This window comes from Myotis lucifugus, unplaced genomic scaffold (genome assembly GCF_000147115.1).
Source record: "Myotis lucifugus unplaced genomic scaffold, Myoluc2.0 scaffold_291, whole genome shotgun sequence".
Taxonomy (NCBI): Eukaryota; Metazoa; Chordata; class Mammalia; order Chiroptera; family Vespertilionidae; genus Myotis; species Myotis lucifugus.
In genome coordinates, this window is record NW_005871339.1 from 778,826 (window position 1) to 795,223 (window position 16,398).

The 16,398-nt window shown below is 48.1% G+C and overlaps 1 protein-coding gene across 3 annotated transcripts in view; it reads left to right on the plus strand.

Moving 5' to 3' along the window:
• Window positions 1-2,334: 2,334 nt before the first annotated feature.
• Window positions 2,335-16,398, plus strand: part of FAM207A (family with sequence similarity 207 member A) — a 32,946-nt gene continuing 18,882 nt past the window's right edge. The window contains exons 1-2 of one of the 3 annotated variants that reach the window (XM_014465367.2): window positions 2,335-2,579; window positions 13,874-13,982. In XM_014465367.2, the coding sequence (XP_014320853.1) occupies window positions 2,442-2,579; window positions 13,874-13,982 (247 nt within the window). In that variant the 5' untranslated portion in view covers window positions 2,335-2,441. The remainder of the gene's footprint in view (window positions 2,580-13,873; window positions 13,983-16,398) is intronic. The other 2 variants (XM_023763539.1, XM_006099923.3) reach the window with 2 other exon arrangements.

Here is a 16,398-nt window from a genome sequence, read left to right on the forward strand (position 1 = left end):
CCCCCCCCCCCCCGCCCCGGCCAAAGCTGGGATCCTCCGGGCACCCCTGAGTCTGCGCCCTTGCCCTCACCTCTGCCGAATAGCAGTGTGCCTTCCTTGGTCCGTGAGCGCCCTCCGGCGATAAAAAAATTGAATCAGAGAGAAAAAAGAATTACCTCTCAAGGCCCCAGCCAGGCGTTGGAACAAGGGACCACCAAGGCCGGGAGACTGAAGCCTTGGACAGATCAAGATGGGGCTGAGCGCCTGGAAGGGCAGAATGGCTGAGGGGGGTGGGGTGGGGGAGGGGGGTTCCCGTGGAGGCCAAAGTCAGGGGTTCCTTCCAGGGAGATCATGGCCTGGGTACCCTTCTGGCATGGAGTGCCCTGGACAGGTAGGTGGTCACAAGAGAGATGAGAGGAAAGACAGGGAATCAGGGGCCCCAGGGTTTCTGACAGGTCCATTTTGGAGCAGTTCACATTCGTTTCCTCTTACCCAGACAGCATGGGTTGCACAGGGAGCAAAAAGGAGAGCCTGAAACTGAGCGGCCTGCAGGCCTCTGGAGCTGCTTAGGTGTCTACATCACTGCCTGGGTCAGGCGGGGGACCGTGTCACCTGCCAGGAGCCAAGCTGGGGTCTCCCTGCCTCGGACAACTCAGGAAATGAGGCTGGTTGGATGCAGAGTGTGTTAAAGGTCAGGTCAGCGATGCTGGGCCCATGGAGCTGCTTCTGGGGTGTCCCCTAGTGTCCCTGCGAGGGGTGCCAAGAGGACAGTCCTCGATGCCACTGGGCTTTGTCTCTGAGTCTGGGTGCTATGCCCGTAGCTCACCCCTGCGTGACTTTCATGAGCAGAAATGACCTCTGCGTTCTTGTTCTATCATGGCGCAGCTGGGGACTCGAGATGTTTCTTCGGATAACTGGTTGGAACTAGGCCTCTTTCACATCTGATGACACCCCCTTAAAGAAGTCAGAGGTTCCATGGGATTGGTGGGGACCCGACTTGGGGTGGGCATGGCCTTCTCCACACTCCAGAAAGCCCACTGGCTGGGCCAAAGCTCTCACTTCCCAGAGGTTCCTCCAGTCTAGCTCTCGGCCCAGCTGGAGGTTCAGCCAAAGAAGGCTGGGCTCTCCTTTCAACCCCCTGGTCTGGGAGGTGCTGGGAAGGTGCCCTGGAGCCTGGAAAAGCACTGACAGCCAGGGACTCTCACAGAGGAGCGGGATGGCCCACCCAGGCGCTGGCTTCTCAAGTTCTTCCAGGGACACTTCTCTCTGGCCTCCGCTTGGATCCATGCTGTGACTTTGCTCCTGTATGTTCAGCCTGCTGTACCCAGGGGCCTTCATCATCTACAAACGTCCCCATCCATGTTGGACATTTTAGAACTGCACAGGTCAGGTCCTGCACACCCCGAACAGACCTGTAACAACTAAAACAGAGCATTGACTTGCCTGCAGTGGGGGGACCACACACCAGGGCAAGCACCTTTTCATCCTTTTTGGGGCCGACTATTCCTCTTCAAAGCCCATTTTCTGTATTGAGTTTCGGCTGGGCTCTTAAACAGGGTAGAATCCTGTGTGCTGGCACCCAAGGCCTCCCTTGTGTGGGGAGGGGGAGGTGTGTCCTCTCTCCTGGCTGAGCCTGGACTCCTGTGTGTACCTAACAGAACAAGGGGCTCTTTGAGGATGAAAGTCACCCCCACACCAGCTTGTTCCCCCTCAGGGCTGGATGCACAGGAGACTGAAAGTGAACTGCAGGCTCACTCAGGGCCTGGTGGAGGAGTTTCCTAGCACGTGACTTGTGTGTGTTGCAACAAGTTAGTCTACCATGTAGTTTCCAGTTTAAACAGACGAGTTACACCCCATTTCCAGGAATTATTTTGAGGAGTAAATGAAATGCTGTAAAAAAAAAGATGGACACGAAGTAAAGGTTCAGTCACAGTTAATAAAACAAATGGTCTCGCTCAGGCAAGGGTTATTGGGGCTCCTCTTAGATTCAACCATATTCATTCAGTCTCAGATTTCCCCTTGTAGACAGGTCACCACTTCTCATAATATGCGGGCCCCACCCAGTCCTCTGATTCTTTTTCTCCCTCAGAGACTGTATGAAAGGCACAAGTGCCGTGCGGTGAACACACTCTGTGTTTTCAACAAGCTTGCTCCATCCAGCTCCATATTCATCATCCCCAAATCACAACGAGGCTGCCTGGATTCCAGCAATTAGACCGCATCCGCCTGGGAGGCGGGGCGTTCTCGGGGGCGGGGACCGGGCGGGACTAGGACACAAGGCCCCTCCCCTCCCCGGCCCCGCCCCCCAGCGGCCCCGCCCCTTCCGAGAGACTGCGCAGCCGCTGCAGGGAGGATATCGGAACCCAGCTGCCTGGGCTCCAGTTTCCGCCCGGGCATCTTCCTGCAGGCTCCGTCTCGTGCGCCCCGCGGCTTCCGGTCCACTGTGGGTCTCACCCAGAGACATGGGGAAAGTGAGGGGGCTGCGGGCCCGCGTGCACCAGGCTGCCGTGAGGCTCTCGGCGGAGTCCGCGCCCGGCCTCGCGCTTCCGGTCCAGGATGGGGCTCCTCCGCAGACCTCGGCTGGCGGAGTCGGGAGAAAGGTAAACTGGGAGCCAGGAGGCAGCCCTGGGCGGTTGGGGTGGGGGTAGGGTCTGCGGGGGTTGTTTGGGGCGCCACACTGCAGCTTTGAGGGTCCCGTGCTTCCCCAGGCCGGTCTCCTGCGACCGGGGACTGCCCTCGCGATGTTTGCTGTGTGACCTCCGTCGGCGAGGTGTGGGGGCCTCCAGGCTCTTCCCACGTGGCTGGTAGGGTTGACTTGCCCCAGCCTTGAGGTGTGCGAGAACCAGGCACCTCCCACTAAGACAGGCCAGTAAGCCAGGGCAAGTCACTTTGCAGCCATCTAGAAAGTCTAGGTGCCAAGCAGTTTCAGCTATCTAGTAAATTCTGTCTTCCCTCAACCAGGACACACTTATGAATAAACTAGAGGCCCATTGTACGAAATTTGTGTACAGGTAGGGACCCCAGCAGCTGCCTGCTGCCACCTTCCTTCCTGCAGTTGGCTGGCCAGCCCAGCCTACCCCCTGGTTGAACTCCCTTTCATCTCCCCCTCCAGGGGACAATTTGCATATTAGGCTTTTATTATATGGGACTAGAGGCTCAAGTGCACGAAAATCGTGCACTTGGGGGGGGGGGGCGTCCCTCAGCCTGGCCTGCATCAGTCCGGGAGCCCTTGGGATGGCTAACTGATGGCTGGGCCCGCTCCCCACAGGGAGCCAGCCTAAGCCAGCAGTCCAACATCCTTAGTGCTGCTGGCTTCTGGCTGAGCCTGGCTTCTGCCTGAGCCTGGCTTCTGGCTGAGCAGCGCTCCCACTGTGGGAGTGCATTGACCACCAGGGGGCAGCTCCTGCATTGAGCGTCTGCCCCCTGATGGTCAGTGTGCGTCATAGCGACTGGTCGTTCCCCCAATTCGGTCGATTTGCATATTAACCTTTTATTATATAGGATAGGATGGTTTGCACTTCTCCCCAAGCAGAGGGTAACTAGCTTAAATCACCTTAATCAGGGAGACAGGTAACAGAAATCCAGTTAGTGCCATTAATGCCAACCATACCTAAGGACAGATGAAGTTAAGAGAATAAACCTCATTTTGGTATATCAGCATAAAACTGATGAATATTCTATTGAAACCCTCCCCTAAATTCCCAGTCTTAAAATCCCCTCAAAACAAAGGTCCCAGTGCCATGCTTTCCCTTTCAGGAACACAACTATGCCTCCTCTCTGTTTTTTTACCCACAGGCGTGCATATCCTTAACTCTAAGGGACCCCATAAGGCTTGCAACCAGGGCGGCAATGGGCAGTGGCAGTTCATCTCAGGCAAACCCCCTGAACCTGTCCCCATGACCCCCTTTCTCTTCTTAGTAAGCCAAAGCAGACCAGCCTAGGCTCATTTCCCCAGTCCTTCCTTTGTTTCATTGTCCCCAGCTTTAATAAACGTCTTCTAAAATTCACCTGGACTCGTGTTGTGAAACTTTTCCTGCACGAAGTTAAGAACCCGCACACTACAGGCTGGCCCTAGGCAGACCTGCTCAGGACCGGGCCACTTCCCGGTAACACCACCACAACATAAATGCCATACAAATATGGCAGAACTTTTTTTTAAAATCCCTACTGAGCTGGGAATAGGAAGGAAATTTCCAAAGTTAATGAAAAAGTGAGGAGGGGACTGAAAAGAGACCCTTTGACATGTAGCAGTCACCCCTCCCCTCCCACTCCGCCCTGAGCAGCCACTGATCTACTTTCTGTCTCCTGTGAACATTTCACATGGATGGAGTCATCGATGTGGTTTTTGTGTTTGGGTTCTTGGACTTCTCATGTTTTCAATGTTCATCCAGATTGTACCTTGTGTATATGAGTGCGTCATTCTTTTGTGGCAGGATGACCCTCTATGGTATGGGTAGACTACGTTTTGTTTATCAGTGGCTGACCCTTGGGCTGCTGTGGAAACATTTACTGTGCAACCAAGGGGCTGGCAGGGGGAAAGAGACAAGACCAGGTGGACCAAGACTTTGAGACCAGCCATGTTTATTGAGCACTTTAGGTGCCAGTCACTATATCTTCCCCACTTCCCTAACCCTTGTTTTGCAGATGAAAAAGCTGAGTGTTTAAACTAACAAGGACACTCAACTGTTGATGGAGGAGCTGATGTTTGAACCTAGGGTCTGGTACTAGTGTTCTGGATTTTATAAAAACTATTGATATATAATTAACATGTCATAAAATTTACCCATTTAAAGTGGACTATTCATTGGGTATTTTTTGGTATATTCACAGAGTTGTGATTTTTACAAATTTCAGAACATTTTCATCACCCTAAAAAGCAATCCCTATTATCAATAATTGAGGCAACCATGTTTCTACTTTCTGTCTCAATAGATTACCTGTTCTGCACATGTCATATAAATGGAATCCTATATAATAAAAGGCTAATATGCAAAACTGAACGGCAGAAAGACCGGTCACTATGATGTGCACTGACCACCAGGGGGCAGACGCTCAATGCAGGAGCTGCCCTCTGGTGGTCAGTGCGCTCCCACAGGGGGAGCGCTGCTCAGCCAGAAGCTGGGCTCACGGCTGGCGAGTGCAGTGGTGGTGGCAGGAGCCTCTCCTGCCTCCGCTGTAGGTGAGTGGTAAGGAGCGAGGGGTCCCAGAGTGCGAGAGCCCTGGACTGCAAGAGGGATGTCTGACTGCCAGCTTGGGCCTGATCCCTGGGGGTTTCGGGCCTAAGCCGGCAGGTGGTCATCCCCCAAGGGGTCCCGGATTGCGAGAGGGCGCAGGCTGGGCTGAGGGACCCTCCCCCGCGAGTGCATGAATTTCGTGCACCGGGCCTCTAGTATACAATATGTGGCCTTTTATATCTGGGTCCTTTCACTTAGCATATTTTTGAGGTTCCTCATAGTATTATTTTTGTAGCATTCATTTCTTTGTCTTTTTTTTTAATGGCTGAGAAACATTCCATTGTATGGGTGTAGTGTACCATACCCACCACATTTTGTTTGTCCATTCATAAGTTGATGGATACTTAGGTTGTTTCTAAATGTTGGCTATTGGGAATAATGCTGTGAACATTCCTGTGCAGAGCTTTCAGTGGATTTATGGATTGGAATTGCTGGGTGGTACAGAATGCTGAGTTTTACTTTTAAAAGAATTGCTTGACTATTTCCCACAGTGACTGCACCGTTTTACATTCCCACCAGCAATACATGAGGGTTCCAATTCTTCCACATCCTCACCAACTCTTGTTATTGTCTTTTTTTTTATTATAGTCATCCTAGTGGGTGTGACATGGTATTTCATTGATTTGCATTTGATGTTGAGTATCTTTTCATGAGCTTGTTGGTTATTTGTATATCTTTAGAGAAATGTGTGTTCATGTCCTTTGCCCATTTTTAAATTGTGTTTATCTTTTTGTTTAGTTTTAACAGTTCTTTATATATTCTGGGTGGCAAGCCATCAGTTATGTATGGTTTGCAAATATTTTTTCAAATTTTGTGAATTGTCTTTTTACTTTCTTGATATTGTCCTTGGAAGCACAAAGGTTTTAATTTTGATGAGGTCTAATTTATCTTGTTTTCTTTTGTTGCTTGTGCTTTTGCTGTTATGAAAGGTTGAGGAAATCGCAGGGGAGCTTGAGCAGTGTTTGGTCATGGAGAGACTCTTTGACAACGGTTATCCTTTGTAGGGCCCCCGATATATTTCAGTATTTACGTCTTAATTCCAGTAAAAGATAAAAGATAGAATCTGTACAGCTCCATTCCCTGCCACCCCTTGTCCTACTATATTGTTATGCAAATTGTATCTCTACAGGGGTGGACAAAAGTAGGTTTACAGTTGTGAATACAGGGAACACAGTTATTCTTGTATTACTTATTTGTTAATTGTTGTATTATTTATTTGTATTATTTGTCTTCTTGATTTTATTTCGTATCCTTACTTATGATGCCTGGCAGTTTAACCTACTTGTGCCCACACCTCTATATGTGACAGCCCAGCCTGAAGTTATGATTATTCTTTTATAATTAGCTACGTGTTTACCTTTTCTAGACTCCCTGTTTTGTTTTTGTGGATTTGAACTGTTTGGTATCATTTGCTTTCATTCTAAAAATCATCCTTAGTATTTCTTAGAAGGCAAGTCTGTGAACAATGCATTCTCTCAGCATTGATTTATTTGGGACTGTATTTGTTTTACTTTCATTCTGGAAAGATAGTTTGAACGCTTTGCCTATGCCATACCACTGTCTCCTAACCTATTGTTCCTGATGAGGAGTCGGCTGTTAATCATATAGGGGTGCATTCCATTGTGATGAATCATCTTCTTCTGTTTTTGTTTGTTTTACTGCTTTCAAGGTTAGTGTTTTGACTGTAATGTGCTTTGATGTAGATCTCTCTCTCTCTCTCTTTTTTTTAACACAAACAAAAATATAAGAATTTATTAAGAGAAGAGTTGTTCTCAATCCTAGATATACATTAGAGTCTCCTGTCAAGCTTTTTGATGTAGATCTCTTTGTGTTTATTCTGTCTGGAGTTTGTTATCCATTTGGAGTTTATTGGGCTTCTTGGATGTGTAGGCTAGTGTTTTCCATCAAATTTGGCAAGTTTTACACCATTGTTTCTATGAATATTTTATCTCCCTCTCTGTCTCTTCATCTGGAACTTCCATTACTTATGTTGGCATGCTTAAAGGTACTCTAAGAAGCCATTCATTTTTCCACATTGCCCTTAAATATAAAAGTTATCTTACTGGCAAAAATCATTTAATTTGGGAACAGCAAAGAATTGCAATTTGGGGAAGCTAGCTACAGCAAAAACTGCAGGCAAGTCTAACAAAGTGGAAGAGTTATTTTATGGAGAAAAAGGAGAAAGCTAGAAGGGTTGTTTTGAACGAAAGGCCATGAGAGAAAAGGGGGAGTTCAGGGAGGTGACGTTTCTCATGGGCTGAGATGCTGGGGAGTCAGTTTAAGTTGATAATTTTGATGTTATAAATATCCAAATGACCCTTGGCAGAAAAAAGGTTCCCACCCCTGATGTAGGAGATGCCGTGTTCAGCGTGTACAGCGTTTCTTGTAGGGCCTGTAATTGGTGATTCCTTCCTGTGGAGGATTCTTCTGTTGGAGTCTGTAATGGACTATTTTCCTGTAATTGATGTCAGGTGGGTACTGGCTGGCTCTCCCCTCCTGGCCTGGTCACTCCATTTCAGTCAGGTTTGCCTTTGTTTTCACTTCTGCAAACCTATTCTATAAATTTGTTTCTATTGATTTTTCTGTCATGCTCTGTTCTTTTCCTCTCTTTTCTTCAGATGGCATCATCCCTATCAATCTTTCTTTAAATTTGCTGATCCTTTCCTCTGCCAGCTCAAATCTACTTTTGAATCTCTTGAGTGAAATTATTCATTTTGATCACTACTTTTTGACTCCAGGATTTTATTTTATGTTTTAATAGTTTCTCTCTCTTCCTGATAGTCTGTTTGATGAGATGTCATTGTACTCTCCTGTAGTTCTGTAGGCACGGTCTCTTTCAGTTCTGTGGCCTTATTTGCAATGGCTGCTTTGAAGTCTTAAGTCCAACATGTGGCCCCTCACTGCAGCTGCCACTACCTGGATCACACTTTTCTCTGCATGTATCAGACTTTGTTGTGGAAAACAGGATGTTTGGGAAGTGCATTGTAGCACCCAGAGGGTTGATGTTTGCATTGGTCTAGCTCTGAACTAATTATGTGAAGTCTATTCTCCTCTCCCTCTGGTGTGCAGCCTCGGATCTCTCTCTCTCTGTCTGTCTCTCTCTCTCTTTCTGTCTTTCTCTCTCTGTTTCTCTCTCTCTCTCTACACACACACACACACACACTCTAGAGGCCTGGTGCACGACATTCGTGCACTGGGGGGTATGGGAGTCCCTCAGCCCGACCTGCACCCTCCAATCTGGGAGCTCTCAGGGGAGCCCTCTCCAGGGCGGGAGTTTCTCTCTGTCTTTGCAATCATATGAGCGAATTTTCTGAGACCCAACTCAGTTTGGTTTGTTGCTCACAGAATAATAGAGGCTTTTTTTTTCTTTGCTTCATTGGTGGAGATTTCCTGGAAGTTTTAGGATATCTTCCCTTTAATTTTTCCTTATGTCTCTCACCTTTGTTTTCCCTCCATCTCCCACAGCAACAGTAACTTGCTCCAGGCTCGCTTTGTTCTAGTGCAGTGGTTCTCAACCTTCCTAATGCGGCGACCCTTTAATACAGTTCCTCATGTTGTGACCCAACCATAAAATTATTTTCGTTGCTACTTCATAACTGTAATTTTGCTACTGTTATGAATCGTAATGTAAATATCTGATATGCAGGATGTATTTTCATTGTTACAAATTGAACATAATTAAAGCATAGTGATTAATACAAAAACAATATGTAATTATATATGTGTTTTCCGATGGTCTTAGGTGACCCCTGTGAAAGGGTCATTCGACCCCCAAAGGGGTCGGGACCCACAGGTTGGCGACCCACAGGTTGAGAATTGCTGCTCTAGTGTCTAGGACAGTGATGGCGAACCTTTTGAGCTCGGCGTGTCAGCATTTTGAAAAAACCTAACTTAACCGGTGCCGTGTCACATATAGAAATTTTTTGATATTTGCAACCATAGTAAGACAAAGACTTATATTTTTGATATTTATTTTATATATTTATATGCCATTTAACAAAGAAAAATCAACCAAAAAAATGAGTGTCATAGGTTCGCCATCACTGGTCTCTGAGATCCGTCTGCCACCAGAACTACGATTTCCAGCATTCCTGGTGCTCCCTGTGCTCTGGGGTTCCACTTCCGGTTCTGGGGCTACCACCAGAACTACCATTCCCAGAATTCCTGGTGCTCCCCGCACTCTTGGTTTTCCCTTCCTGCTCTGTCTCCATCCCATGGCCTCCCACTCTGCCAAGTCCTCCAAGCTGCTGGCTCTCCCACTCTGCTCTCCACCCAGCACCTGTATATGCAAATTAACCCACCATCTTTGTCGGGTTAATTTGCGTACTCACTCCTGATTGGCTGGTGACCGGAGAGACGGTCAATTTACATGTTTCTCTTTTATTATATAGGATGGATATATATATATATATTGTTTTAATCTTTTTGCCTGGCTACCTGGATCAGCACAAATCCCTTACTAGTCAGATTGTGTGAAAGCCCTTTTGGTCCCATTAGGTTTTGGCCCCTCCACTGGATGTGCGTGGGGCCCGTAGGCTGCTATTACCTTTGGGAGTTTACATTTTTGACACCTACAGTCAGGGACTAGCAGCTTTGAGTTTCCCTCTGATCGGTCCTGAACCATCATGGCCTAGAGCCCCTTGGCCTGCAGACTGCCATGGATGCACTCCTGGGGGTGCTCCTGGTCCAGAGCAGGTGACGTTCAGCCAGTGCTAGCTCAGAGCTGTGCCTAAGCCCTTGCGCCCAGGGCCTTCCGCCCTGCATTGTGTTTGCTTGGGGCATGCTTTCCATCGTGCCCATCCAGAGGTGGTTGTGATGGGGAAGGGCTCGCAGTAGATTGCTACTGAGGGGGTGCAGCCTGGACCCCAGGGTTGACTCTGATCCCAGGAGGGCTCTTGGCTGTCTTTGTGGTGTTCTCTCTGTTACACTCTGCTTGCTCTGACGTGTAGCTGGTTGCTGCCAGTATTGTGGCACTATGAGCCGCACAGCCTGCACCGATCCCTAGTGTCCCACTGCTAGGGCACGGTGCTCTGAGTTGTTCTGAGTGGCTGTGAGTCCATGTATTCTTCTAAATTCTCCTATCCAACTATGCCAGGGCTGGTTCTTCTCAAACCCTGCCCACTATACTAAACGTTGGGAACTTAGTCCAAGTTCCTCCTTTATCCTCTGCTCACTAGTCACAGGTGTTGGGTCTGAGCCCCTCTGCCTGGGGCTGGACCTCCTAGAATGCCGGGTCGTAGATGGAGAAACCATGAGAGGTTGTGAGTATATAAGAATGAGTCTTTATTGCTGAAGCCAGTGGCCATATATCCACCAGACAAGAACAGTCCTCACGGCCCTACCCGTTTTGGCTCAGCGGATAGAGCGTCGGCCTGAGGACTGAGGGGTCCTGGGTTCGATTCTGGTCAAGGGCATGTACCTTGGTTGCGGGCACATCCCCAGTGGGGGGTGTGCAGGAGGCGGCTGGTCGATGTTTCTCTCTCATCAATGTTTCTAACTCTCTATCCCTCTCCCTTCCTCTCTGTAAAAAATCAATAAAATATTTAAAAAAAAAAAAAAAAAGAACAGTCCTCACTGCAAAGTCCATACAGGCATGCAGCCGGACACTGGCTGGTGAACATATATCTTTCCCATAAAGCAGCATCAGTCTCTGTACCCACAGCTATTATCTGAGCAGCCGCACGCTGCCTCCTAGACTCACTGTCTAACATCATAGCGGTACCTGAGCTCTCTGGCTCAGCAGCTTCTCCTGTCTCTTCTGCCCAGCTGCTCTCTAGCAGAATTCTTTACACACTCCATCCTAGCTGCTCTCTTCATACTCCAACAGACTTCTTCTCACTCCCGCCTCAGCCGACTAGACTGGTCAGTAACCTACTTTTATGCCATTTAGACAAAGAAGGCTTCATGCCAATAGTTACATCAATCATATTGGCTACTGAAGGGCACAGTGTACCATGTGTCCCTTACACCCATCATGGCATCTTGGTCTGATTAGGGATTCCCAGGCTCAGAGTCCTTGAACATTCTGTTTAGGCACATGCCCAGAGCGGCCTTTGGTTCATTCTGGTGTACTGATAACAAGGCTTCTGTGCTCCCACTGGCCTTGACTATCCGGGGACCTGGCATGGTTCTCATGTCCACAACACCCTTAGGCATGGACTTCTCATTCTGTCCTGATAGAGTCAGTCCCCTCCTTGGAGCCTGACCCTCTCGGTAGGACCTCTGTGCCCACACTAGAGAAGGGGGCAGGGACAATGCGGCTTCTCCCTGGTGACAGCCCCTCCACGAGTGCAGCTGGAGGGTGGCCCCTAATCTCCTTGGCTTGTAAGTAGCTCCACCCTGCAGAGCTGGGTCAGGACCCAGTATTCTAGATCAAGCATGTCAAACTTGTGGCCCATGGGCCGCATGTGGCCCACAACGAATATTTTTGCGGCCCAGCCAATATAATGGTATGTAAGAAACGTTTTAATAAAAATTTCATAACTTAATTTTTATAATATCCTGTTATACATAATTATTAATAACAAATTACAAAGTTCGGTAATGACTGATTACTATAAGCGTGTTGCATTCATTATGCGCCTTACGTGCAGGCGCACCATTTCTCTCCACTAATACTAGCAGCGAATATTTTAGCAGCCGATGGCCACGTTGTTAGTCTTGTACTGATGTGTTTGGTGTGTGCAACAGGAAATATTTCGCTTTCGGAGAACAAGAAAAATAGGTTTATTTGCATTACCCTTATTAATTTGTGCAGTTATGTAGTGTCTGGTAAGTTAATGTTCAAGGAAAAAATATTAATTTTTATTAAAATGTTCTATTTTATGTTAACGATTACTCGTTTATTTCAGCCCTTTGTATTCATCATGTCTCTATCGAAATAAATCTTTTATGAAAATTGAGGCTTTTGTTTTTTTTGCGGCCCACATAAACTTAAGCCTTGTTTATTTGGCCCGTGTTAGCCTTTGAGTTTGACATGTGTGTTCTAGACCTTCCCTGCTCTGCCAAGGGTGGAGTGTCTACCCAACAAGAGGGGTTGGGGGGCAGGGGAAGGAAGTCCTGGTTTTCTGCCCTCACCTTCTTGGAAGGTGGGGTGGGGTGGGGTGGGGAGAACTTGCTGGCAGCCTGCCTCCCCTCCCCTCTCCCCTGACCCCGGTGAAACCATAGTCATGGACTGGGAGCTGGGGGAAGAGATAAAGCTTCTTTGGTAGTTTCTGATATGCCGTAAAGTCTTTCTGTTCTTAATGAGACTTAAACTTTTCTCCAGTTGAATGGTTTTTGGGGAGATGGTCTGCCACACCCTCACTCTGCCCTGTGTTGGCCAGGTCAGCTGGGTTTCCCTCAGCAGATAAAATCCTGCCAGACTCAGACTGCAGCTGACATCATAAGGAAACAACCCACCAGAAGTGAGAGTCAGCAGACAGTGCAGGCATCAAAATCAGACTGCTGTGAAGTCAGACAACGGAATTGTTAGAGACTACAAGATAGGTGTGCCTGAAATATGAAAGGCATGAAGGAACCAAATAGGAGAAAAGAGAATAAGACTCGCAATAAAAGCAGTACATAGACCTTGTATTAATAAGGGGGGCAGGGGAAGGAAGTCCTGGTTTTCTGCCCTCACCTTCTTGGAAGATGGGGTGGGGTGGGGGGCAGGGGGGTATGGTCATTGAACTTTAACATGGAATAGACAAACAATTCTGATGTCTAGTCACATAATGACATGGTTATTTGTGGAAAACAGTTAATGTGTCATCAGTACCTTTTATATTAAGCTCCAAAATGTGAAGTTATGAGACATAAATTACCACTGCGGAAAATGTCCAAGTGACAGAGTAGAGAGAAGTTGAGCATCAGTGTGTACAGATTTATGTATGTGACCTGGGCTCCCCTTTGCTGGGAGGTGTCAGCTGATAGGGCCTTCCTCTCCTGCCCTGCGTCCCCCATGCTCCAGCACTGTTCCCCCGTTGGGTTCTCTGAGGTCTCTTGTTTACTGCTCCTGAGAAGTCCCGAAGAGCCAGCCAGAGCTTCTTTGTCAGGTGCTAGGTGGGCGCACTCAGCCCGACACCTTCTTGGCACTTAGACGAGTTTCTGCATCATCCCCGTTCTGTCCTTTGGTGTGTGACTCCCCGGGAGTGGATGCTGAGGTCCCTCCCGAGGCCCCTGTCCTGAAGATTGGCCCTGGAATGAGCCAGGTGGGCATGGGGAGTGGGTGCTGGGTGAGCACGGGGTGATGGGCAGAGTGACGTGGAGGGTTTTAAAACTTTGATGTAGGGATGAATGCAGGTCAGAAACAGACCTAGGAGAGACAGTGTGAGGTGCAGGAAGGGATGTGACACAGGAGAGGGCTGTACAAGTAAGAAGGTGTGAGGTTTGGAAGGAGATCCTGAATCTGGTCCCAGATGGTTCTTCAACCAGGAGCACGGCCCACCTGGTGATGTGAGGCGGGCAGGGAGGTGCTGCCGTAGCGCTCTGGAGTCTGAGGGTCCTGGGGCCTCCTCGCTGGGGAGCGAGGCTGGTTTCTCCAGGTCCTCCTCCGTGGTAGCCAGTCTTGTGCATCTGGAGGCTCTCACCCAGGGGTCTCCCTGCCGTGTGACGGGCCTTGCATTTCACCACAAAGCCATGGCGCAAGTCTTACCTGGTCTTCTTTCTTTCCTTCTTAGGAGTGGGCTTTTGTGAACACGGACATCTTTGCCAGGACCAAGATAGACCCCAGTGCCTTGGTGCAGAAGCTGGACTTGGACACAAGGAGTGTTGCTTCCGTCAGGAGAGGTGAGAGACCTTAGGGTTTGCATGCTTCAGTGCCTGGCTGGCTTTGAGTTGTTCAGATGCGTAGGCAAGAGCAAATTTCAGTTAACTACTTTTTGTTGTTCTTTTTTTAATCCTCACTTGATTTTTTTCCATTGATTTTTAGGGAGAGTGGAAGAGAGAGGGAAAGACAGAAACATCGATGTGAGAGAAACACATCGATTGGTTGCCTCCTGCATGAGCCTGACCAGGGCCTGGGTCAGGGAGGAGCCTGCAACCAAGGAATCGAACCTGGGACCCTTGACAGGAATCGAACCTGGGACCCTTTGGTCCGCAGGCCAACGCTCTATCCACTGAGCCAAACTGGCTAGGGCTAACTATATTTTAAAAAGGTTTTTACTAATGGAAAAATTTAAAATATACTATAATAGAAAGAATGGTATAAAGAAATTCCCTGTGCCCAGCACCCATCTTCAACACACACATACTGCATTATTTTGAAGCAGATTCCCTCATAAATTCTTTAGTATCTATTCCTAAGGGCTCTTTCTTAAATAGCATACCTACAATGCTGTTATCACATCTAAACAGATTAGCAGTAATTTCTTATCAAATATACACGCAGTGCTCACACCTTTTTGATCGCTTCATCAAGTTGTTTGTAAGAATCAGGGTGCAAACAAGTGCCCCCTCCCAACCTTTTCCCTCCTGTTTTTATGATGTGGGGAGGGCATTTTTCTGGCTGCACTTCCCCCATTTTGGATTTTGCTGGTTGCCTTCCCCTGGTGTCTTTACCATGTTTCTCTGACCCAGCCCAGTTCTTGGCCAGAGCTTTTTGGCTGAGCTTCCCTGGAAGAGGAGAGCAGCTCTGCTCCCCGTCACACTGCCCTGGAGGTGGAGTGAGCTCCCAAGGCCTGGTGGGTGCACCACCACCGTGCCTGGAGAGAAACCTTACTGCTGCGTAGGTGTGAGCTGCACAGATGCAGCCGAGCATGTGAAATAAGAGAGGCGAGTAACCTTGTTAAGAGCACTCAGGCCTCCGGGGCAGGGCTGTTTGCGTCAGTCACTGTAATCCTACTGTACTTTACCTGCACAGCGATTTCCATTGGTTTAATTGACTGTACGTTCTCATCTTTAAAGTTGTAAGTAGCTGTCCTTTTTGTCTTACTGCTTTAACAGTCTCTGTGTTCCTGGGGCTCTCTAGTGAACTGATGTATGGATTTTTCTTAATTATTTCTTGTTCGAGGATTCAGCAGCATCCAGGTTTTTAGTATTATTTCCCAGGTTTCCGTCTGTCGTTTGCAAACAGCTCAGAGTTGTAAGATGTGATTATTTCACAGGTATGACATATCAAGCATCTTCTGTGGGGTTATGTTGTTTGCATCATTGCTCTGGATTTTTTCATGTCACTGGGGAGATACACGTGCTTCTCCTTGCCATTGTTTGTGCATTGAAACTGCAGGGAGCAGACACTTTCCCTCTCCCCTCCTAGGGATCCTGCAAATTAGATTCACTAAGGACAGATGAAGGGAAAGCAGTTTATTAATGCGTGCAGTGCACTTCACCCAGGAGAAACGGGTGTGATGAGAAACTCAAAGGGGTGGTGAGAACTTGGCTTCTATAGCATCTTAGCAACAAACAGTATGTTTATAGCCTTGCAGGCCACAAACCGTGGGAAGGTAAATCATGGGGGAATGAATGAGGAAGGTGTTTGTGAGGCTCCATCTAGGCTGTGACCTTCCCTCACCTTCACAATCGCAGAGTTTCCTCTGAGAGGGGATTCCTAGCAGTCCTTGTTTTTCAGAAGTTTCTTTTTTAAAAAAATAATTATTTATTGTTGAAAGTATTACATACGTCCCTTTTTTCCCCGCATTGACCCTCTCCAGCCCGACCCTGCCCCCTTGTTCAGAAATTTCTTTGGTGACCAATTCGATCAAGGGTTTTGTATGTTCACCAATTCTCTTAAGGCTCGTGTATATATTTGGGGCAGTTCTGATCACCTTTCTTAACCTTGGATGAGTGCTTTACCTGTTATAGAGGTTAGCTGTTTGTCATTTCATACAAAAAACTCTTTAGGATTTTAAAAATTGCTGAGGAAGTTATTTCCCTAGAGAGCTGACAGTGCTGTTTCCTGACAGTTCCCTGTGGCGGCTATTCTCGCCCCCCCTGCCTGTCACCTCTGCGACCTTTCTCTCCTTGGTTGTGGGGCCAAGTTTGCTTTCTGTCCATAGAACGGGCTCTGCCTTCTTGGTCCAGGTTGGCATGCTGCCCTGGCTGTTGGTGGTGCATACACTCTGAAGGAGAAGCCATCTGTGCTACAGCCGGTATCCCCGAGCAGTTTGGAGGGAGTGGAGGGGACAAAGCATTAGCTTGCAGTCAAAGGAGCCAAGCTGGGGTCCCGGTGCTCTGCTTTGTTGGCCGTTGGATTTGGGGGCATCTG